This window comes from Thunnus thynnus, chromosome 15 (genome assembly GCF_963924715.1).
Source record: "Thunnus thynnus chromosome 15, fThuThy2.1, whole genome shotgun sequence".
NCBI classification, from domain to species: Eukaryota; Metazoa; Chordata; class Actinopteri; order Scombriformes; family Scombridae; genus Thunnus; species Thunnus thynnus.
Window position 1 is genome coordinate 6,512,453 of NC_089531.1, and position 24,798 is coordinate 6,537,250.

The 24,798-nt window shown below is 35.6% G+C and overlaps 2 protein-coding genes across 2 annotated transcripts; both read left to right on the forward strand.

Moving 5' to 3' along the window:
• The first annotated feature begins 281 nt into the window (after nucleotides 1–281).
• On the forward strand, nucleotides 282–20,535 carry LOC137198609 (major histocompatibility complex class I-related gene protein-like). Its single transcript, XM_067612459.1, has 8 exons — nucleotides 282–288; nucleotides 602–712; nucleotides 5,856–6,122; nucleotides 6,659–6,937; nucleotides 18,820–19,122; nucleotides 19,940–20,050; nucleotides 20,357–20,374; nucleotides 20,480–20,535. The coding sequence occupies exons 1-8, from the start codon at nucleotides 282–284 to the stop codon at nucleotides 20,533–20,535; spliced, it is 1,152 nt and encodes a 383-aa protein (XP_067468560.1).
• Nucleotides 13,431–18,746, forward strand: LOC137198514 (major histocompatibility complex class I-related gene protein-like). The gene is made up of 3 exons (XM_067612398.1): nucleotides 13,431–13,563; nucleotides 17,555–17,821; nucleotides 18,454–18,746. Exons 1-3 carry the CDS (start codon nucleotides 13,509–13,511, stop codon nucleotides 18,744–18,746), a joined length of 615 nt encoding a protein of 204 aa, XP_067468499.1. The 5' UTR covers nucleotides 13,431–13,508.
• Nucleotides 20,536–24,798: the final 4,263 nt, after the last annotated feature.

Consider the following 24,798-nt stretch of genomic DNA (forward strand, 5'->3'; position numbering starts at 1 on the left):
TGTTGCTGATCTGAGGAAACATGTGACCATGCAGGAGAGAGCAAGAGCTTTCAGGGAGGACAGGGTGATCAACTCAAAGATGACAGTATGAAAAACATAAAGAACAAAGCTTTAGTATTACAATAACAAAAACACAAAACGTGTAATACAACAAAGACAGGGAACAGGTACAACATAGACACAGGATGGACACACAGAGGTCTGAAGCTCTAAGGTGGTTTTCACCTGCAGATGGTCATTGTATGAATTATTGTGATGCCAAATTAAACCATCAGATCAACATGTCCAGTAACATTAATTTCACCTAGAAAGAGACATCATCTGCTTTTGGCAGTATAATTGAGCTGCTGTACTCATATTAACAACTCTGCACATCCTGGACAATAATAAGTTTCCTCAGCAGAAAACTCTCACAGGATTCCCAAACTGTCTGTGTGTCACGACGGGAAAGTCCTGTATTTTAATGGGATGAAAATAAGAAACGTGATCATCAATAATGATGTATGATTATCATACATTATTATAGGTAATAATAGGTGAAAATACCAGAAGTGCATTGGCATGCCCTTGATGCACTGTGAATGTTTTGTTCTGGTTCCAGTTTCTCTCTCAGAGTTCCCTGCTGGTCCTGTTATTGGAGGTGTTGTAGGACTGCTGCTGCTCCTGGCAGTCTGCATCACTGGAGTCTTCATCTGGAGAAGGAGAGATAATGGTGAGAGACAAACATACTTTAACTCATCATCAAGCCATTTTAGCTACAAATAACAGTGTAACCTGGCTGATGTTCAGTAGCTTGAAAAGCAGAAATCAGTGAAATTAATACAATGTTTCTATAAAACATTTATTAGTGTTTTCTTTGTTTGCTTTCATAAATTCTGACATTTTACATTTTGAAATATTGTAATCTCTCATCTGTATTTCAGGATTCAGGCCTGCAAACTGTCTGTCAGTTTATCTCTCTCTCTATGTACAGATAAATGCAGTTTATAGCTTAAATTAAACACTTTGTTTTTCTTTTATAGCTTCAGACCCATCATCCTTTGAAATTTCTGAGGTCAGAGATGCAGCTCTTAACTGATCACAGTGAATATTTCATCATGTCATCAACACTGTGCAGATACTGTATGAAGAATCTCTCTGTTGCTTCTCCTGAAACTAGCTACAGTATACTGATATAATACTCTCATAAATATACTGAAAGTCTGTCTTTATTAAAAAACAGTTTGTCTGATTTGACAGAAATTTTCAGTCAAGTGATCCAGTATAGTTACAGGAAAAAGCTGACACTGAGGTTTTAATGGGATACTGATTGAATGTTTTACATTCTGGACCAAAATAAAACATATTGCATACAATATTAAATCAAATACTGTATAATATGACCACTAATAATTCCAGGTCCTTTTCTATTTGTTACTCTGTCTTTGCAGCTTTCCAGTAAAGATTTAGAGGAGAATAGTGAACTCAAATAAAGATGCTGTGGCTTCAATATTTTATTCTCTTTTGCACCATAAATGTTCATTAACAAAACTTGTTTTAATGAATATTGAGATGTAACATCACAGGATCCGTCAGAAAGTCACATGATACATCAAACTAAAGTGTGAATTCATAGATCAGATTTATGAGTTTCAGGTCGTCAGTGGATGCAGTGAAGAATGATATCTGTGAAGATTATCTGAGAGCTGATAGAAGCATTAATGTTGATGTGAATCCTCCACTGCAGGAGTAACAACATCTGGAGAGGACTGATGCTGCTGTCCAGCTGTTTCCTCAAACCTTTGGTGGAGATGAATCACTGCAGCAGCTACCAGACACCAAAGAGCCACAACGTTACTCCAGTGGGGCATCTTTTGTCTTCAGATATCAAATTTATGTCAGTTGGTCATGTGCAATGTGAGTTAACTTGCACCTGTTTTTGAGCTTTAACAACCATTAGTGAGTGTATCCTTATAGCTGTCCTCTTTTAAAATCAGTAATGTTATGTGTGTGTGTGTGTGTGTGTGTGTGTGTGTGTGTGTGTGTGTGTGTGTGTGTGTGTGTGTGTGTGTGTGTGTGTGTGTGCAGTCACATTAAATGTTAGTCTATGCAATGCATATATATTCAAAGACTCAAACCTAAAACTTTTAATGTTCAACTACTTATGTTTTAGTCTTCCAACACACATTGCCCCTCCAGTCCAAGTAACAGCTGTAACTCTTTTTACACATAAACTTGTAAATGTTTCCACAATTTTACACAACATAAATACATTTTTGAATATTTAGATACTCCTCCTTTCATTGAAACTCACATATTAAAGCAATAACACTTCTTAGAGCTTATATTTGTATCTTATACATTTGTCATCTTCACATGTCCTGTATTTGTCATGCAGATGATAAATGTTAATGTCATTGTAACATTATTGTTAATGCTCAGATTACTGGTGTTAGAGGATTAACGAGGGTTTTATCTGTGGTACTGACTGATGCACTTTATTTCATATTGCAAAAATGGAAAAATTGATTTGTCTACATGACAGTTTACGTCTTCTCTAAGGTCATGTGATCTGTTTTTGGCTAAATGTGTTCACTTCAGTTAAAGTTTGTCTTTACATCATCTACAAGATAATAATAATTGATTATGAATTGTTAATCAATCATCTATTTATTGGTGAACTGCATTTTGTCTAGAGGAGCTGCAACATTTTCTAGTGTCATTCTTGTTCTTATTTGTTCTAATAATATTTATATTTACCTTCAATTAAAATAAAATTCTCCTGAAAACCTGCTTAAGAAGTCTTCCTGTTACATCATACCTGTGTTTACCTCAAATGTTCAGATGTGTAGGCTTAAAGGTTTTGTACCAAGTTTTGGGAAACACTCTAGTGAAGATTGTCCCTGATACCTGGAAAGCAGAAGCTTACTTTAAAAAAAAATATCAGTTGTCAAAATGTGTGAAGATAAAAGAAAAGTTTACACTACTGCAAACACACACACACACACACACACACACACACGTACCGCAAATTTTCATTTGTTAATGAAGGAGTACACTGAACCTTGTGACTCTGAGTGTGTATTTCCCTATTTTACCACTAGAGAGCAACATAACTCTGAAATGTCTCAGCTGTGACGTCACCACAGAGAAACAGCTGCCAGAGCATTTCCACCATCACCACTTCCTCCCCCACAGTCGGGTTATAAAACACTTTAAACTGCCTTATTGAATAAATTGTCTTATATGACTTTAAACAGCTGCTCATGTCACTACATGCTATTAAACTTCTTGTAAATAACAAAACAAAAAAACACATTTCCTGCATTTTCCTGTTGAATCTGATCAGCCAGTCAGATATTGAATTTACTCCTCCTGGTAACACGTGATGCACTGCTATTTATAATTTCTATTGGTCATTTCATTTGACTGTACACACTGTTAACAGTCTTTCTTTCATCACAGTGTTTTTTAATGTCTGTATCAAAACAAGATGAAGGATTTCATGTTGTTGCTTCTCTTTTGCCATGTTGCATCTCCAGGTAACTGAATAATCTTTTTAAACAGTTGTTTAACTTCTATTTCAGCATTTATGCACATCATATTCATAAACTGCACATTTACTGCAGAGATCAACATACTTCAGATTTAAACATGTCTATTCACTGCTAGTTCATTTTTTTGTGGTTTTAACAAGTGTAACTTGTGAGAGGTCTTCCCATTCTCTTGAATGAGAAAGTGTGTCAAAACTTCTGACTAGTACTGTATTCTCTACTTTTACTTCTCTCTCATATCTGTTACATAAACTATTGAGATGTCCAATGAAATACAGCTATTAATGAGATTAATTCAGGTCTGAAACGTGTCAAATTAATCTATGAATCTAACCAATAATGCCGTTCAGGTGTCACTGAAGCTGAATATATTTGGGGTTTTGCAGAAATAACAGTTTCTGTACAGTACTGATGTTCTGTATGTTGTTAACATCTGGCTGTGTGTCGGATTATTTCCTTTGACTTTATTGAACAGTGTCATTCATTGAAATTAATTTAAATATAAAAAATAAAACTGTAACAAATGTTTACTCATGCTGTAAACTCAGATTACAGATTCTGTACTGCAGTATAATATAATCTAGGCCTAATATGATATAATATGTTATAATAATATAATTATTCACAGAACAAGAATTAAGTTGAAACCTCAAAGCACATACCTCAAGTATTACTTTAATAAAGGAGTCTTTACATTCTGTATCTGGATTTGTTTTAAATACACAGTGAATGACACCAATGAATTTAATGTTTCATAAGAAGACCTTTGTGACTGTAACTGTGATTTCAAAGTAATATTCTCATTACATTTACACCTTCTAATGGCCAGTGCTGTACTGTAGATTACAAGAGTGTTGCAAGACAGGAATACAACATTAACTTATAACATAATAATGTGAAAACTATAAGCCAAGGCATAAATCTTGGGCTAGTCCACATTTCAGTGTATTTTAAGACTACAGATATTCCAAATCTGTCTAAAAAAACGTATTAACACCTTAATAACTGCATGTGTGGAGTCTATGTGACACAAGAGGAGATACTTGAGTATGACCTTCTGCTTCAGACGATGTTGGTCTTTCATTAAGTGTAATGATTCTCACTTAGACTATTAACTGCAGCTTAATGTACCAGCATCATGTAGTAAAGCACAATTTCACCAATTTTTATCATATTGCAGTACCTCTTTTAAATATAACTGTACATTTACTGCAGAGCTTAACATACCTCAGATTTTGACATGTCTGTTCACTGCTGATTAATTATTGATTCAAGTCAATAAATTATATTGATTGGTATGGAGGCACATTGCATTAAGAGCAGAAAAAACTGGAGAGATATTTTCTTCAAATAATTTGTTCTCATAATAATGTAGCATCTCCTATAGTAGGATTAAATGTACAACTAATAGCTATATTATGTTGAAGATATTTACCTCATCATTGAGAGGAAGTATCTGGTTAATATGAATTCATCAGAAACTATTTTGCAATTATGAGTTCTTTATCTTGTAATCATCACTGACCTAGGCCTGATTTAGTTGGCTTTTGTTCCCTCTTGGTTTGAGGTTTTTGATACTGATGTCATTGAACATTATTCACCAAAGTCACATTTCTGAAATTATTTTTGTCAGTTTTGTACAATGTTGTTTTGTTTTTTTCCACCAGACTGACGAAACACAGATCAGATTTTTTTTTAAATGTAATTAATCAAATTAAATAATATAATAAAATGACAAAATTTCTACAGATTAAGATATTTTTCATTATTCAAGCAAAATAAGGCAAATTAGAGAAAACACTGATAAATAGTTGTAATTCATATGCTTTGCTCACCATATGTTGTTCCACTTTCAGGAATCTCATAGCAGTGTACAGATATTTATATCAAGATTTAACATTTTGATTAGATTTACACTTGAATGTATATGTAGTCATTACTAACCTTATATAAAATGACGATCAGTAAGGTTAATAAAGCTGTCTTAGTCATTATGGCAAATGTACCAACAAAAATTGCCTATTAACATATCCAGCATTCATTTATGTTTTGAGTTGTGTTTTTGGCTGTCTGGCCAATGGAAGGTCAATATTCACTCTCCTTTTAGCTTTTGTTTAGTCTCAATCATTCCAAGTATAATATCTGGCTCTTAGGTTGGTAGATGTTCTACTTTCATCACCAGCTCATCACTAACTTTGTGTGTCTGAGGTTTCATGCTGGGCAAAATATTTAATGTGATGAAATGTTATTATCACAAGTATAGATAAATGCATGATTATAAAAAATGAACTTAAAAACCCTTAAAACTTCTTTCTCTTACAGTGAAACACTCGCTGAAGTTTTTCATCACAATGTCCTCTGGAGTCAAAAACTTCCCAGATTATGTGGTTGTTGCGTTGGTTGATGAAGTTCCAACAGGTTACTGTGACAGCATCAGTAAGAAAGTAGAAGGCAAACAGGACTGGTCACAAAAAATGTTTGAAGATGATCCACAACACTTGGAGTGGTACACTCAGGAGTGTTTATTAGACCAATATAAATACAGAGCTCACATTGACATTTTGAAGCAGCAACTGAACCAAACTGAAGGTAAGTAAAAATACTGTAAAAATGTAAAGTTGTGTTTTTTGTCAAATAGCAAACAGATATAGTTGCATTATAAACACACATGTTTACATGTTTACATGTCCAAACACATACACAGTTTGCTAAATGTGCGTATATTCTTCACTCATATCTCTCCCTCTATTACCAGCCATGTAATGTGAAGGACTCTTTCAAAATGGGTCATCAATATTAATATTATATATAGTTTCCCTGGTAGCTATGTGCTGGATTCACTGAAAAACTGAGCGAAAGGGTTCTACATTTGAATCATGGCCTCTGTGTGTGTGTGCGTGCGTGTGTGCGTGTGTGTGTGCGTGTGTGTGTGTGTGTGTGCATGTGTATGCGTGCGTGTGTTGTGTGCGTGTGTGTGTGTGTGTGTGTATGCGTGCGTGTGTGTGTGTGTGCGTGTGTGTGTGTATGCGTGCGTGCGTGTGTGTGTTTGCGTGTGTGTATGTGTGCGTGTGTGTGTGTGCCTGTGTGTCTGTGGGATCTCACTCTGCACTCTGTCTCTCTCTCAGGTGTCCACATCTTCCAGAAGATGGACGGCTGTGAATGGGATGATGAGACTGGAGAGGTTAATGGTTTTGCTCAGTATGGTTATGATGGAGAAGACTTCATAGCATTTGACCTGAAGACACTGACATGGATCGCTCCAAAACCACAAGCTGTCATCACCAAACACAAGTGGGACAGAGATAGAGCTCTCAATGAAAGGTGGAACTACTTCCTCACCCAGCACTTCCCTGAGTTTGTGAAGAGATATTTGGACCTTGGGAAGAGCTCTCTGCTGAGAACAGGTAGAATCACATGACCTGATGTAGTTTCATGGACACAACAATATTTAAATGCATCTTCTGTTTCTAACCTCCCTCCCACACCCCTCACCATTTATCTCTCCAGACCTTCCCTCAGTGTCTCTCCTCCAGAAGACTCCCTCCTCTCCAGTCAGCTGCCACGCTACAGGTTTCTACCCTCACAGAGCCATGATGTTCTGGAGGAAAGATGGAGAGGAGCTTCATGAGGACGTGGAACACGAAGAGATCCTCCCCAACCATGATGGATCCTTCCAGATGAGTGTTGACCTGAACCTTTCATCAGTCACACCTGAAGACTGGAGGAGGTACGAATGTGTGTTTCATCTCTCTGGTGCAAAGAACGACATCGTCACCAAACTGGACAAAGTAGTGATCAGAACCAACTGGGGTAAGACTGGAATACTGACTTTACTATGTTTATTTAATGTATACATGTAATTTGCCATGAACATGTAGAAGATGTTAAACCTGAGCTCTGATTTTACAATTTGAATGAGTTTGAAACAATCTTGACTTTCTGGAGCTGAAGGTTAGTTAATTACAGGGTTAACAAACAAAACTGCTGTTCTGCTCATTCAAATAAATATTGTTTCTTACTTCTTACATTATGCACATGACCTACTAAAAATTACTTTAGTGAATGCAACAAAAAACAGTTCAAATCTAGTGGTGTGCCAGCAAATGATTAGGAGCACAGGTCTGTCACAAATCTAACCAAATTAAACATAAAACATAAAATCAGAAAAAAGAAACACAACATGCAAAATGCTAGACCACATTTTTTACTTTACTTGTATTTTATTTATTGCACTGTCATGGGATTACTCACAAGACAATCTACTGTTTGTATGTGAAAATTAGATTTATTAAACAGTAAGAATAAAATAGAACTGTTGCTGATCTGAGGAAACATGTGACCATGCAGGAGAGAGCAAGAGCTTTCAGGGAGGACAGGGTGATCAATTCAAAGATGACAGGATGAAAAACATAAAGAACAAAGCTTTAGTATTACAATAACAAAAACACAAAAGGTGTAATACAACAAAGACAGGGAACAGGTACAACATAGACACAGGATGGACACACAGAGGTCTGAAGTACTAAGGTGGTTTTCACCTGCAGATGGTCATTGTATGAATTATTGTGATGCCAAATTAAACCATCACATCAACATGTCCAGTAACATTAATTTCACCTAGAAAGTGACATCATCTGCTTTTGGCAGTATAATTGAGCTGCTGTACTCATATTAACAACTCTGCACATCCTGGACAATAATAAGTTTCCTCAGTAGAAAACTCTCACAGGATTCCCAAACTGTCTGTGTGTCACGACGGGAAAGTCCTGTGTTTTAAGGGGATGAAAATAAGAAACGTGATCGTCAATAATGATGTATGATTATCATACATTATTATAGGTGAAAATACCAAAAATGCATTGGCATGCCCTTGATGCACTGTGAATGTTTTGTTCTGGTTCCAGTTTCTCCCTCAGAGTTCCCTGCTGGTCCTGTTATTGGAGGTGTTGTAGGACTGCTGCTGCTCCTGGCAGTCTGCATCACTGGAGTCTTCATCTGGAGAAGGAAAAATAATGGTGAGAGACAAACATACTTTTACTCATCATCAAGTCATTTTAACAACAAATAACAGTGTAACCTGGCTGATGTTCAGTAACGTGACCTCCAGCTAAAGAGTTACTCTCTTATCTTTCAAAATAAAAGAAGAAATCAGTGGAATTAATACAATGTTTCTATAAAACATTTATTAGTGTTTTCTTTGTTTGCTTTCATAAATTCTGACATTTTACATTTTGAAATATTGTAATCTCTCATCTGTATTTCAGGATTCAGGCCTGCAAACTGTGAGTATTGTGTCAGTTTATCTCTCTCTCTATGTACAGATAAATGCAGTGTATAGCTTAAATTAAACACCTTGTTTTTCTTTTATAACTTCAGACCCATCATCCTTTGAAATTTCTGAGGTCAAAGATGCAGCTCTTAACTGATCACAGTGAGTATTTCATCATGTCATCAACACTGTGCAGATACTGTATGAAGAATCTCTCTGTTGCTCCTCCTGAAACTAGCTACAGTATACTGATATAATACTCTCATAAATATACTGAAAGTCTGTCTTTGTTAAACAACTGTTTGTCTGATTTGGCAGAAATTCTCAGTCAAGAGATCCAGTATAGTTACAGGAAACAGCTGACACTGAGGTTTTAATGTAATACTGATTAAAATTTTTATATTTTGGACTAAAATCAAACATATATTTACTGTATAATATGACCACTAATAATTCCAGGTCCTTTTCTATTTGTTACTCTGTCTTTGCAGCTTTCCAGTAAAGATTTAGACGAGAATAGTGAACTCAAATAAAGATGCTTTTATTGTATTTTGCACCATAAATGTTCATTAACAAAACTTGTTTTAATGAATATTGAGATGTGACATCACAGGACCCGTCAGAAAGTCACATGATACATCAAACTAAAGTGTGAATTCATAGATCAGATTTATGAGTTTCAGGTCGTCAGTGGATGCAGTGAAGAATGATATCTGTGAAGATTATCTGAGAGCTGATAGAAGCATTAATGTTGATGTGAATCCTCCACTGCAGGAGTAACAACATCTGGAGAGAACTGATGCTGCTGTCCAGCTGTTTCCTCAAACCTTTGGTGGAGATGAATCACTGCAGCAGCTACCAGACACCAAAGAGCCACAACGTTACTCCAGTGGGGCATCTTTTGTCTTCAGATATCAAATTCATGTCAGTTAGTCATGTGATGTACTGTCTTTGATGATGATGGGAGACATGCAGCACTTTAACCTCTGCTTCTAACGCTGGAGTCAAACCTAAAACTTGAAATGTTCAACTACTCATGCTTTCACTAACAATTAGTTTGACAGTTTGCATTTTAGAAACACTAATGAAGATTCTGCACGAGGCCACGATTGCAAAAACACAGCTTTTGTTTCTCTCTTTGTTTCATTGTGATTACAGATTGAACACTGCATCTCAACTTCTCCCACTTTAACCAAAGTATAAATATCTGAGTTATGTTTTAGTCTTCCAACACACATTGCTCCTCCACAGCAAGTAACAGCTGTAACTCTTTTTAAACATAAACTTGTAAATGTTTCCACAATTTTACACAATATAAATACATTTTTGAATATTTAGATACTCCTCCTTTCATTGAAACTCACATATTAAAGCAATAACACTTCTTAGAGCTTATATTTGTATCTTATACATTTGTCATCTTCACATGTCCTGTATTTGTCATGTAGATAATAAATGTTAATGTCATTGTAACATTATTGTTAATGCTCATATTATTGGGGTTAGAGGATTAATGAGGGTTTTATCTGTGGTACTGATAGATATACTTTATTTCATATTGTCAAACTGGAAAAATTGATTTGTCTACGTGACAGTATACATCTTCTCTAAGGTCATGTGATCTGTTTTTGGCTAAATGTTTTTACCTCAGATAAAGTTTGTCTCCACATCTACAAGTTAATAATCAATTATGAATTGTTAATCAATCATCTTTTCACTGGTGAATGTAAAACATGATTTTTTGGATGTCACAGCTCTTATATGTGTCACATACATTAGGTATAGAAATTATCTCCTGTCTGTACATGAGGTCAAATGAGAATTAGAAAAAATATTTTTTCACTTATCTTCTTTTTTTATTTGGTGAACTTCATTTTGTCTAGTGAAGCTGCTACATTTTCTAGCATCACTCTTGTTCAATTTATTTGATTAATAAATACAATTTTCCTGAAAACCTGCTTAAGAGGTCTTCCTGTTACATCATACCTGTGTCAACCTCAAATGTTCAGATGTGTAGGCTTAAAGGTTTTCTTCCAAGTTTTGGGAAACACTCTAGTGAAGCTTGTCCCTGACATCTAGAAAGCATGAGCTTACTTTTTAAAATGTTATCAGTTGTCAAAATGTGTGAGGATAAAAGAAAAAGTTTACACTACTACAGAGGAGTACACTGAACCTTGTGACTCAGAGTGTGTCTTTCCCTATATCACCACTAGAGAGCAACATAACTCTGAAATGTCTCAGCTGTGAGGTCACCACAGAGAAACAGCTGCCAGAGCATTTACACACCTCCAACCAACGAAAGATCAGACCAATACAGTCAAAGTGAAAATGAAATTTAAACTTTAACTTTTCAACCGTGTTACTGGAGGTTTAAACACATGCAAATCATTATCAATTAAATGCAAAACATGTCTTTAATTAAAACTTAGCAACAGATAAACAGCAAATTACTTTTGGAAATGGTCACCTGCATAGACCTCTGTACTGTAAGTGATGGTCATGATGTTTAGATGTCAGAAAGGAGGTTGGTAGTAAAATTCTTAACAGATAAATTTACACTGTTTTATTTCCTTAATGTCAGTGTTGTGTTGATGACAGCAGAAACTGTCATTCAGAAACCTTTAACACAATTGTTGCATCTATAAGAGGAAACAAACATCTCACTCAGTCTTCTTCACCACTTCCTTTTGAAGTCCCCACAGTCAGGTTAATGATATAAAGTGTATATAAACCCTTAAAATCAGCACCTATTTGATGTCAAATGGAGATGGGAAATCATTTATATTACAGAATGTGGAAAACACGTAAAATGTGCAAATAGATTCAGGTAAAATTGTACCTAAATAAACTGGAAAGCTAAAGACATTCACCACAAAAATATCAAAATTACCTAATGTGAGACAGACAACATGTCTCGACCAATTGTTTTTTTGTTTTTGATTTATATTGTCTTATATCCCTAATGTCAGTGCTGTGCTGTTGACAGTAGAAACTGTCATTAAAAAACGTTTAATGATTAATGAAGTTGTTGCATCTATCAAAGTAAACAAATATTAGTCTTGGACTTTAGCACTTCCTCCTCCACAGTCGGGTTAATGATTATATCTTTTGTGTTAGTGATACTGTAGCACTTTGAATTTCACTCTGAATGAAAAGTGCAGTACAAATTAAATGTATTATTTAATATTATTTATTATATAAAATGTGTATCCAAACTATTAAAATCAGCACCTATTTGGTGCATTCATATTACAGAATGTGATACACATAAAATTTGCAAATTCATGTAGGGAAATATTACTTTTAGGGAAAAAAATTAATTAAGTAAATTGCAACACTAAAGACATTTACCACAAAAATATCAGTAGTCTCAACTAAACAACCTACACCAAACACAGACTCACTGAGGGCTAAAAATCAGAGAACTACTGACCCAAAACAGATACACAATAAATTAACATCATAAAAATGAGTCAAAAAGTCTTTTTTTGGTTGGTATTTGTGACCTTGAAAAAGTCGCTTTTTCGGTAGTGATATTTATCTTAGTGCGGTGCAACACAATTGTATCAACCCTCTGGAACAATATGATTACAGTTTGTCTAATAGGTTTAAAAAGAGTGTCAGTTTTGAACATCTCCACTTGGATGAGTGACCTGCTATTGGGCCCTGAGGCAAAGGTTTGTTGTTGGGCCCCTGTTGTCCCCCACTATATATGGCATAACTCTACAGCTGAAATGATTAGATGATTATTGATTAGTTGATTGACATAACGTTAATTGGCAACAATTTTGATAATTGATTGAACATTTAAGTAATTTTTTAACTAAATAAATTATAATTCTCTTGTACCAGCGTCTGAAATGTGAATATTTGCAATTCCACAGTTTCCAGTGACAGTAAACTCAACATCTTTAGGTCTTTGACTGTTGATCAGACAAAACAATTAATCTGAATATGTAATATGATATGCATTTTTTAAAAAACTATTTTCTGACATTTTAGACACTGAACAATCGATCAATGTTACGATGTTACAGTTTCATTTGGCAGGCACTTTTATCCAAAGAGACGTACACATGAGAGTTAATAAATCACAAGTAAGGATCTATTCAGGAGAGATCAAAGCGAGTTAAGTGCCATGTAAGTTCAGGTCCAATTGCAGTTCAGCACTCACCGCTGTGTGAATCATGATTAACTAGGTTACTCTTGTTGTATGCAAAGGTCATACCAGGATAATTCACCAGGATAATTCAAACCGAGATATGTGCAATAGCCTATAGTACATGCCTGTGTAGCGATACGCATGGGCCCTCTCGGGTCGTACTAATCGAAGTAAAATAACTGATGTTCTGACTCAGGCAATTCAGAATAGTTGTCCATTATAAATCCAGACAACTGTAAAAATCGCCCCACTGAATCACCGAATGCACACTATTGTGAATCAGTGAACTTGTACATCTTTTTTTGTACTTTCAGCTGTCAAATATGTATAATTATTACATTTGCTCCAAGGGTAAAATGTGTGTCTGTATAGATAAGTGATAGTCAGTGGGCTGGACACCTTCACGCATCAGGTGCAATATGATACTGGTGTACTTTGGTCCCACCTTCCCACACAACACACGAAGACGCACAACAAAATTAAAACGGCGACTAGTTTGTCTACCGCAGCGGTCACTCAACAGGACTCCCCAAAAAGTCATGCCATGAAGACGATGGAGCTTGTTTTTCTGCTCATCTTCTTTCCGGTCACACTTTCAGGTAAGATTAACTTTAAAATGTGTTGGTTTTTTTTTAACATTTAGTCGTCGAAAATTACTTGTTTCGTTTTAAGTGAGAGTGTAGAAGGCCTAGAGCGATACAGTTCACTTTCACTTTCAAATTGGGCACTTTTACGCCATTTACATCAAGCTTTACCTGTACCATTTTTGATAAGTCGTCCTTTGTAAAGGGTTTAATCAATGGCTTTAGCAATGGTAAATAAATTATTTACAAATCCTTTATAGACAGGCGCGTAATCACCGCGGGGGTATAACAGGACGCATACCTGTCATGGGTCCATTACATGCAGTAAAGTTAGATTTTACAGCGAGCCGAGTGGTTTCCAATGTTTCAAGCTTTTATAACACAGAGATTGGTCCATAACAAAAATTGCAGAGAGCGCAAACACCAAAATTTAGTAAATAGAGGTGTGCACACAGTTCTGTTGAACACAAATCAACTTTCATTTACAGTATCAGTCCAAAATTTGGACACACCTTCCCATTCTAACTGGTAGTGTAATTTGCTTCTTTTTATTTCTCTCTAGTATCTATTACATAAACTGTTGAGATGTCAGTTGAAATGCAGCTACTAAAGAAATGAATTCAGGTCTGCAACATGTTAGATTAATTTATGAATTTTATCAATAATGTCGTTCAGGTGTCACTGACACTGAATATATCCAGGATTTTGCTGAAATAACAGTTTCTGTACAGTACTGGTGTTCTGTCAACACGTTCTCACTGCCAACTCGTCACATATCGAAGCTGGATCCCGTGGCGTCACTTTTTAATGCACTGGGTACCGCTTAGCATAATTTGTCAATGAGCAGTAACACGGCAGTCACCGTTAAAAAATAATTATATTTTATGGTGTGACAACATGGTGGTTAAGGTCTGGTTAAGTTTAGGCACAAAAACCACTTGGTTAGGGTTAGGGAAAGATCATGATTTGGGTTAAAATAAAAAATAAAATAAAAATGGCAAGGTGGTCTCGAACCATGTTTCTGCTGCTTTCCAACTTTCTGCCAACAAAGTTTCAAGCCATCCACCAAACCCTCCTACTCCTAAGAAGAACGTCAGCTTATATAGATGTCATGTGAAGTACGTCACTATCAAAGTGTTGATATGATAAGTATTGTTGAAATGTTAATATGCACCGTAGTACAGGTGTTGAAATGTAGATATTCAACGTATTTGTGGTTTGCAAAAACCAATGTTTTATTCTGGCGACCAGGCTGAAATTTGTCACCTAATATAGACGTCATCGGTCTCATGGCGTCTATTTCAGATGTTGTGGGAGTTCAACAGAAGTCTTTCGGACTACCCTGTACGTTGAAAAATGATGCTAAAGGGATACCCAGTGCGTTAAAAAGTGACGGCACGGGGTCCTGACCAAGCGTCGATATGTGACGAGTTGGGAGTGAGAACAGGCTGTTTCTGTATGTTGTTAACATCTGGTTGTGTGTCGGATTATTTCTTTTGACTTTATCAAATAGTGTCATTATTGAAATGAACCTAAATATAAAACATAAAACTCTAACAAATTGTTTTTAATGTGTACTCATACTGTAAACTCAGATTATGAATAATATAATTCAGTATAATGTAATATAATCTAGGCCTAATATGATATGTCTTAATAGCCAAATATAATATTCACAGAACAAGAAATAAGTTGAAATCTCAAAGCACATACCTCAAGTTTATAAAGGAGTCTTTACATTTTGTATCTGGATGTGTTTTAAATACACAGTGAATGACATCAATGCTGTGGAAACTTGACTTTGTGGTAGCTGAGTTATTTAAAGAGCCTCTGAACTGGCCCACCAGTTAAAGTATGAGGACCAGAGATGAGAGCCGTTCAACGGTTTATTGTCTTGTTCACAGGATTTCCACTTAAATAGTTGACTTTCACAGATGATTTAAAGGCTAAAAGGCAAATGAAAACAATAATCACTAAACAAAGCTACTCTAATAAATCTTAATCAAATCAAAGCACTTGTTAAGTTATTGAACAAAGAAACAGCAATAACTACAATACACTTCCTTAACTTACTCAAATTATGCATCTGGTGCACAGTCAACTGGAGAAGGTAGCTGATATCACACAGAGGTCAGCATGCTGCAGCAGACAAAAGGAGAGACTGAGCCAGGCTTCTTATCAGTTCAGGTGCGGCCCATTAGGTTGAGACTAAGTCCCGCCCACCTAGGACTGGGCAGGAAGGAGGATTTTCTACAAATGATTTAATGTTTCATATGAAGACCTTTGTGAGTTGTAACTGTGATTTCAAGGCAATGTTCTTATTACATTTACACCTTCTGAGGGCCAGTGCTGTACTGTAGATTACCCGTGAGACCGACTCAGGTGTTGCAAGACAGGAATACAACATTAACTTATAACATAGTAATGTGAAAACTATAAGCCAAGGCAGAAATCATGGGCTACATCATGTCTCAGTATTTCAAAACCAGATATTCCAAAACTGCCTGCAACAAAAATGTATTAACACTTTAATAACTGCATGTGTGGAGTCTATGTGACACAAGAGGAGATACTTGAGTATGACCTTCTGCTTCAGATGATGTTGGTCTTTCATTTAGTGTAATGATTCTCACTTAGACTATTAACTGCAGCTTAATGTACCAGCATCATGTAGTAAAGCACAATTTCACAAATATTTATCATATTGCAGTAACTGTTTTTAATTAGGCTGTGTTTTTTGTTTACTGAATATTAATATTAAAAATACAATTTATTATTCATTTAATCTTTAAAACAGTTGTTGTAACTTCTATTTCAGCCTTTATATTTCTCTTTTTAAATATAACTGTACATTTACTGCAGAGCTTAACATACCTCAGATTTTGACATGTCTGTTCACTGCTGATTAATTATTTATTAAAGAGAAGAAATGATATTGATTCGTATGGAGGCACATTGAAATAACAGTGGAAAAAAATATTCAGAGATATTTTCTTAAAATATTTTCATATAATGTAGCATCTCCTATAGTAGGATTAAATGTATAACTATTAGCTATATTATGTGGAAGATATTTACCTCATCATTGAGAGGAAATATCTGGTTAATATGAATTCATCAGAAACTATTTTGTAATTATGAGGTCTTTATCTTGTAATCATCACTGACCTAGGCCTGATTCAGTTGGCTTTTGTTTCCTCTTGGTTTGAGGTTTTTGATACTGATGTCATTGAACATTATTCACCAAAGTAACAATTCTGAAATTATTTCATCAGATTTGTACAATGTTGTTTTGTTTTTTTTTCCACCAGACCGACTAAACACAGATCAGGTTTCTGGGCTCATATCATAGCAGCTTCCTACTGTACTAATAACTCATATTAATTGTTATGATTATATACAGATTTTTTTAAAATGTTGATTAATCAAAGTAAATAATATAATAAAATAACATAGTTTCTAAAGATTAAGATATTTTGTCACTGTTCAATCAAAATAAGGCAGATGTGATAAATAATTGTAATTCATGCTTTTCTCACCCTATGTTGTTCCACTTTCAGATGTTTATATCAAGATTTAACATTTTGATTAGATTTACACTTGAATGTATATGTAGTCATTACTAACCTTATATAAAATGATGATCAGTAATTTTAATAAAGCTGTCTTAGTCATTATGGCAAATGTGTCATCAAAAAATTGCCTATTAACATATCCAGCATTCATTTGTGTTTTGAGTTGTGTTTTTGGCTGCCTGGCCAATGGAAGGTCAATATTCACTCTCCTTTTAGCTTTTGTTTAGTCTCAATCATTCCAAGTATAATATCTGGCTCTTAGGTTGGTAGATGTTCTACTTTCATCACTAGCTCATCACTAACTTTGTGTGTTTGAGGTTTCATGCTGGACAAAATATTTAATGTAGTTAAATGTTATTATCATAAATATGTATAAATGCATGTTTATGAAAAGTCGATTTCAAAACCTTTTAAACTTCTTTCTCTTACAGTGAAACATTCACTGAAGTTTTTCTTCACAATATCCTCTGGAGTCAAAAACTTCCCAGATTTTGTGGTTGTTGGGTTGGTCGATGAAGTTCCAATGGGTTACTGTGACAGCATCAGTAACACACCAGAAGCCAAACAGGACTGGTCACAAAAAATGATAGAAGATGATCCACAGCACTTGGAGTGGTACACTCAGGAGTGTTTATTAAACCAGTTCAACCACAGAGTTCAAATTGACATTTTGAAGCAGCAACTGAACCAAACTGAAGGTAAGTAAAAATACTGTAAAAATGTAAAGTTGTGTTTTTTGTCAAATAGCAAACAGATATAGTTGCATTATAAACACACATGTTTACATGTTCAAATACATACAGAGTTTACTAAATGTGCATATATTCTTCACTCATATCTCTCCCTCTATTACCAGCCATGTAATGTGAAGGACTCTTTCAAAATGGGTCGTCAATATTAATATTATATATAGCTTCCCTGGTAGCTATGTGCTGAATTCACTGAAAAACTGAGCAAAAGGGTTCTACATTTGAATCTTGGACTTGATGTGTGTGTGTGTGTGTGTGTGTGTGTGTGTGTGTGTGTGTGTGTGTGTGTGTGTGTGTGTGTGTGTGTGTGTGTGTGTGTGTGTGTGTGTGTGTGTGTGTGTGTGTGAGGCTCTTTTTGTCATGTTTGGTTTGATCTGGATTTTTAAAAATTGCAAGTCAGGTAAGTTGATAAGTGGAAAGTTTGACCCCTTGATGTCAGTTTGTGTATTTCTGTGTGTTGGCCTTGCAATGAGAGGTGACCCTTCCACATGTTCCTCGACCTCTAAAATGCAGCCTCACATAGGCTCCAGCCACCTGTAACCCTCTGTGGGATCTCACTTTGCACTCTGTCTCTCTCTCAGGTGTCCACATCTTCCAGAGGATGAACGGCTGTGAATGGGATGATGAGACTGGAGAGGTTAATGGGTTTATTCAGTTTGGTTATGATGGAGAAGACTTCATAGCATTTGACCTGAAGACACTGACATGGATCGCTCCAAAACCACAAGCTGTCATCACCAAACACAAGCGAGACAGAGATAGAGCTCTCAATGAAAGGTGGAAAAACTTCCTCACCCAGCAGTGCCCTGAGTTAGTGAAGAGATATATGGACCTTGGGAAGAGCTCTCTACTGAGAACAGGTAGAATCATCTGACCTGATATAGTTCCATTGTTGCCTTTTCTGTTTCTAATCTCCCTCCCTCACTCCTACCCACTTGTCTCTCCAGACCTTCCATCAGTGTCTCTCCTCCAGAAGACTCCCTCCTCTCCAGTCAGCTGCCACGCTACAGGTTTCTACCCTCACAGAGCCATGACGTTCTGGAGGAAAGATGGAGAGGAGCTTCATGAGGACGTGGAACATGGAGAGATCCTCCCCAACCACGATGGATCCTTCCAGATGAGTGTTGACCTGAACCTTTCATCAGTCACACCTGAAGACTGGAGGAGGTATGAATGTGTGTTTCATCTCTCTGGTGTGAAGGACGACATCGTCACCAAACTGGATAAAACAGTGATCAGAACCAACTGTGGTAAGACTGGAATACTGACTTTGCAATGGTTATTCCCTAAAAACATCTGTTGCCCAATAAAATATATACATGTCATTTGCTGTAAATGTGGTGGTAACTCTGGCTTCTGATTATACAATTTGAATGAGTTTAAAACAAGTTTATCAGTCCTGAGCATTCTGAAGCTGTGGGTTAGTCCAGGGTTAACAAACAAAACTGCTGTTCTGCTCACTGAAATAAATGTTTCTTACTTGTTACATTATGCACATGACCTACTTAAATTACAAGTGGATGCAATAAAATGCAGTTCTGTGGTCGAGACAAAGGGCTCTCTTTTGCCACCAGCGTACTGGCATTTACCTGAAATTATACCCTCACCTGCACCAGTCTGGTATCTGGGTGAGTTGCCATGTGCCTCACAGGAGGAAGGGTGCAGTTGAAGATGTGCTGTTGCCAATCCAGCAGTACACTGCAATCTAGGTGCCAAGAATAAGTGAGTTTTGCGCAGTCCACTGTCCACCTGCTCAGGAAAAGGTTGACATCACAGCGAACCTATGATCTTTAATATTACTGTCATTTTCTTTGGTGATGGCTCACTCAAATAAATCTCACTAAAATAACACGAACACCCTTATTCCTGCTTTGTATTTAAAACAAACCAATCTAATCAATTTAAACTTTCAAAACAATTTCAGAAAAAATAAATACAACATGCAAAACCAGGGTGTTCATCCCTCCAGTAGAGTTCCAGAGACTTGTAGAATCAAAGCTAGGTGAAAATACCAAAAATGCATTGGCATGCCCTTGATGCACTGTGAATGTTTTGTTCTGGTTCCAGTTTCTCCCTCAGAGTTCCCTGCTGGTCCTGTTATTGGAGGTGTTGTAGGACTGCTGCTGCTCCTGGCAGTCTGCATCACTGGAGTCTTCATCTGGAGAAGAAGAGATAATGGTGAAGGACAACAATACTTTTACTGATCATGAAACCATTTTAACTCCATTGTTTTAACATATTTCAGCAACATTTCAGGAAAATATTTATTCTGAATGAATAAAACAAATAACAGTGTAACCTGGCTGATGTTCAGTAACGTGACCTCCAACTGAAGAGTTACTCTCTTACCTTTTGCAATAAAAGCAGAAATCAGTGAAATTAATAGTGTTTCTATAAAACGTGTATTAATGTTTTCTTTGTTTGCTTTCATAAATTGTGACATTTTAAATTTTGAAGTATTGTAAACTCTCATCTGTATTTCAGGATTCAGGCCTGCAAAGTGTGAGTATTATGTCAGTTTATCTCTCTCTCTCTCTCTCTCTATGTACAGATAAATGCAGTTAATAGTTTGAATTGAATTACTGACACCTTGTTTTTCTTTTATAGCTTCAGACTCGTTATCCTCTGATCCATCTTCAGTCAAAGATGCAGTCCTTAACTGATCACAGTGAGTATTTCATCATGTCATCAACACTGTGCAGATACTGTATGAAGAATCTCTCTGTTGCTCCTCCTGAAACTAGCTACAGTATACTGATATAATACTCTCATAAATATACTGAAAGTCTGTCTTTGTTAAAAAAACTGTTTTTTCTGATTTGACAGAATTTCTAAGTCAAGAGATCCAGTATAGTTACAGGAAACAGTTGACACTGAGGTTTTAATGTAATACTGATTAAAATTATTTTGGACTAAAATCAAACATATATTTACTGTACAATATGACCACTAATAATTCCAGGTCCTTTTCTATTTGTTACTCTGTCTTTGCAGCTTTCCAGTAAAGATTTAGACGAGAATAGTGAACTCAAATAAAGATGCTGTGGCTTCAATATTTTATTCTATTTTGCACCATAAATGTTCATTAACAAAACTTGTTTTAATGAATATTTAGGTGTGACATCACAGGACCCGTCAGAAAGTCACATGATACATCAAACTAAAGTGTGAATTCATAGATCAGATTTATGAGTTTCAGGTCGTCAGTGGATGCAGTGAAGAATGATATCTGTGAAGATTATCTGAGAGCTGATAGAAGCATTAATGTTGATGTGAATCCTCCACTGCAGGAGTAACAACATCCGGAGAGAACTGATGCTGCTGTCCAGCTGTTTCCTCAAACCTTTGGTGGAGATGAATCACTGCAGCAGCTACCAGACACCAAAGAGCCACAACGTTACTCCAGTGGGGCATCTTTTGTCTTCAGATATCAAATTCATGTCAGTTAGTCATGTGATGTACTGTCTTTGATGATGATGGGAGACATGCAGCACTTTAACCTCTGCTTCTAACGCTGGAGTCAAACCTAAAACTTGAAATGTTCAACTACTCATGCTTTCACTAACAATTAGTTTGACAGTTTGCATTTTAGAAACACTAATGAAGATTCTGCACGAGGCCACGATTGCAAAAACACAGCTTTTGTTTCTCTCTTTGTTTCATTGTGATTACAGATTGAACACTGCATCTCAACTTCTCCCACTTTAACCAAAGTATAAATATCTGAGTTATGTTTTAGTCTTCCAACACACATTGCTCCTCCACAGCAAGTAACAGCTGTAACTCTTTTTAAACATAAACTTGTAAATGTTTCCACAATTTTACACAATATAAATACATTTTTGAATATTTAGATACTCCTCCTTTCATTGAAACTCACATATTAAAGCAATAACACTTCTTAGAGCTTATATTTGTATCTTATACATTTGTCATCTTCACATGTCCTGTATTTGTCATGTAGATAATAAATGTTAATGTCATTGTAACATTATTGTTAATGCTCATATTATTGGGGTTAGAGGATTAATGAGGGTTTTATCTGTGGTACTGATAGATATACTTTATTTCATATTGTCAAACTGGAAAAATTGATTTGTCTACGTGACAGTATACATCTTCTCTAAGGTCATGTGATCTGTTTTTGGCTAAATGTTTTTACCTCAGATAAAGTTTGTCTCCACATCTACAAGTTAATAATCAATTATGAATTGTTAATCAATCATCTTTTCACTGGTGAATGTAAAACATGATTTTTTGGATGTCACAGCTCTTATATGTGTCACATACATTAGGTATAGAAATTATCTCCTGTCTGTACATGAGGTCAAATGAGAATTAGAAAAAATATTTTTTCACTTATCTTCTTTTTTTATTTGGTGAACTTCATTTTGTCTAGTGAAGCTGCTACATTTTCTAGCATCACTCTTGTTCAATTTATTTGATTAATAAATACAATTTTCCTGAAAACCTGCTTAAGAGGTCTTCCTGTTACATCATACCTGTGTCAACCTCAAATGTTCAGATGTGTAGGCTTAAAGGTTTTCTTCCAAGTTTTGGGAAACACTCTAGTGAAGCTTGTCCCTGACATCTAGAAAGCATGAGCTTACTTTTTAAAATGTTATCAGTTGTCAAAATGTGTGAGGATAAAAGAAAAAGTTTACACTACTACAGAGGAGTACACTGAACCTTGTGACTCAGAGTGTGTCTTTCCCTATATCACCACTAGAGAGCAACATAACTCTGAAATGTCTCAGCTGTGAGGTCACCACAGAGAAACAGCTGCCAGAGCATTTACACACCTCCAACCAACGAAAGATCAGACCAATACAGTCAAAGTGAAAATGAAATTTAAACTTTAACTTTTCAACCGTGTTACTGGAGGTTTAAACACATGCAAATCATTATCAATTAAATGCAAAACATGTCTTTAATTAAAACTTAGCAACAGATAAACAGCAAATTACTTTTGGAAATGGTCACCTGCATAGACCTCTGTACTGTAAGTGATGGTCATGATGTTTAGATGTCAGAAAGGAGGTTGGTAGTAAAATTCTTAACAGATAAATTTACACTGTTTTATTTCCTTAATGTCAGTGTTGTGTTGATGACAGCAGAAACTGTCATTCAGAAACCTTTAACACAATTGTTGCATCTATAAGAGGAAACAAACATCTCACTCAGTCTTCTTCACCACTTCCTTTTGAAGTCCCCACAGTCAGGTTAATGATATAAAGTGTATATAAACCCTTAAAATCAGCACCTATTTGATGTCAAATGGAGATGGGAAATCATTTATATTACAGAATGTGGAAAACACGTAAAATGTGCAAATAGATTCAGGTAAAATTGTACCTAAATAAACTGGAAAGCTAAAGACATTCACCACAAAAATATCAAAATTACCTAATGTGAGACAGACAACATGTCTCGACCAATTGTTTTTTTGTTTTTGATTTATATTGTCTTATATCCCTAATGTCAGTGCTGTGCTGTTGACAGTAGAAACTGTCATTAAAAAACGTTTAATGATTAATGAAGTTGTTGCATCTATCAAAGTAAACAAATATTAGTCTTGGACTTTAGCACTTCCTCCTCCACAGTCGGGTTAATGATTATATCTTTTGTGTTAGTGATACTGTAGCACTTTGAATTTCACTCTGAATGAAAAGTGCAGTACAAATTAAATGTATTATTTAATATTATTTATTATATAAAATGTGTATCCAAACTATTAAAATCAGCACCTATTTGGTGCATTCATATTACAGAATGTGATACACATAAAATTTGCAAATTCATGTAGGGAAATATTACTTTTAGGGAAAAAAATTAATTAAGTAAATTGCAACACTAAAGACATTTACCACAAAAATATCAGTAGTCTCAACTAAACAACCTACACCAAACACAGACTCACTGAGGGCTAAAAATCAGAGAACTACTGACCCAAAACAGATACACAATAAATTAACATCATAAAAATGAGTCAAAAAGTCTTTTTTTGGTTGGTATTTGTGACCTTGAAAAAGTCGCTTTTTCGGTAGTGATATTTATCTTAGTGCGGTGCAACACAATTGTATCAACCCTCTGGAACAATATGATTACAGTTTGTCTAATAGGTTTAAAAAGAGTGTCAGTTTTGAACATCTCCACTTGGATGAGTGACCTGCTATTGGGCCCTGAGGCAAAGGTTTGTTGTTGGGCCCCTGTTGTCCCCCACTATATATGGCATAACTCTACAACTGAAATGATTAGATGATTATTGATTAGTTGATTGACATAACGTTAATTGGCAACAATTTTGATAATTGATTGAACATTTAAGTAATTTTTTAACTAAATAAATTATAATTCTCTTGTACCAGCGTCTGAAATGTGAATATTTGCAATTCCACAGTTTCCAGTGACAGTAAACTCAACATCTTTAGGTCTTTGACTGATGGTCAGACAAAACAATTAATCTGAATATGTAATATGATCTGCATTTTTTAAAAAACTATTTTCTGACATTTTAGACACTGAACAATCGATCAATGTTACGATGTTACAGTTTCATTTGGCAGGCACTTATCCAAAGAGACGTACACATGAGAGTTAATAAATCACAAGTAAGGATCTATTCAGGAGAGATCAAAGCGAGTTAAGTGCCATGTAAGTTCAGGTCCAATTGCAGTTCAGCACTCACCGCTGTGTGAATCATGATTAACTAGGTTACTCTTGTTGTATGCAAAGGTCATACCAGGATAATTCACCAGGATAATTCAAACCGAGATATGTGCAATAGCCTATAGTACATGCCTGTGTAGCGATACGCATGGGCCCTCTCGGGTCGTACTAATCGAAGTAAAATAACTGATGTTCTGACTCAGGCAATTCAGAATAGTTGTCCATTATAAATCCAGACAACTGTAAAAATCGCCCCA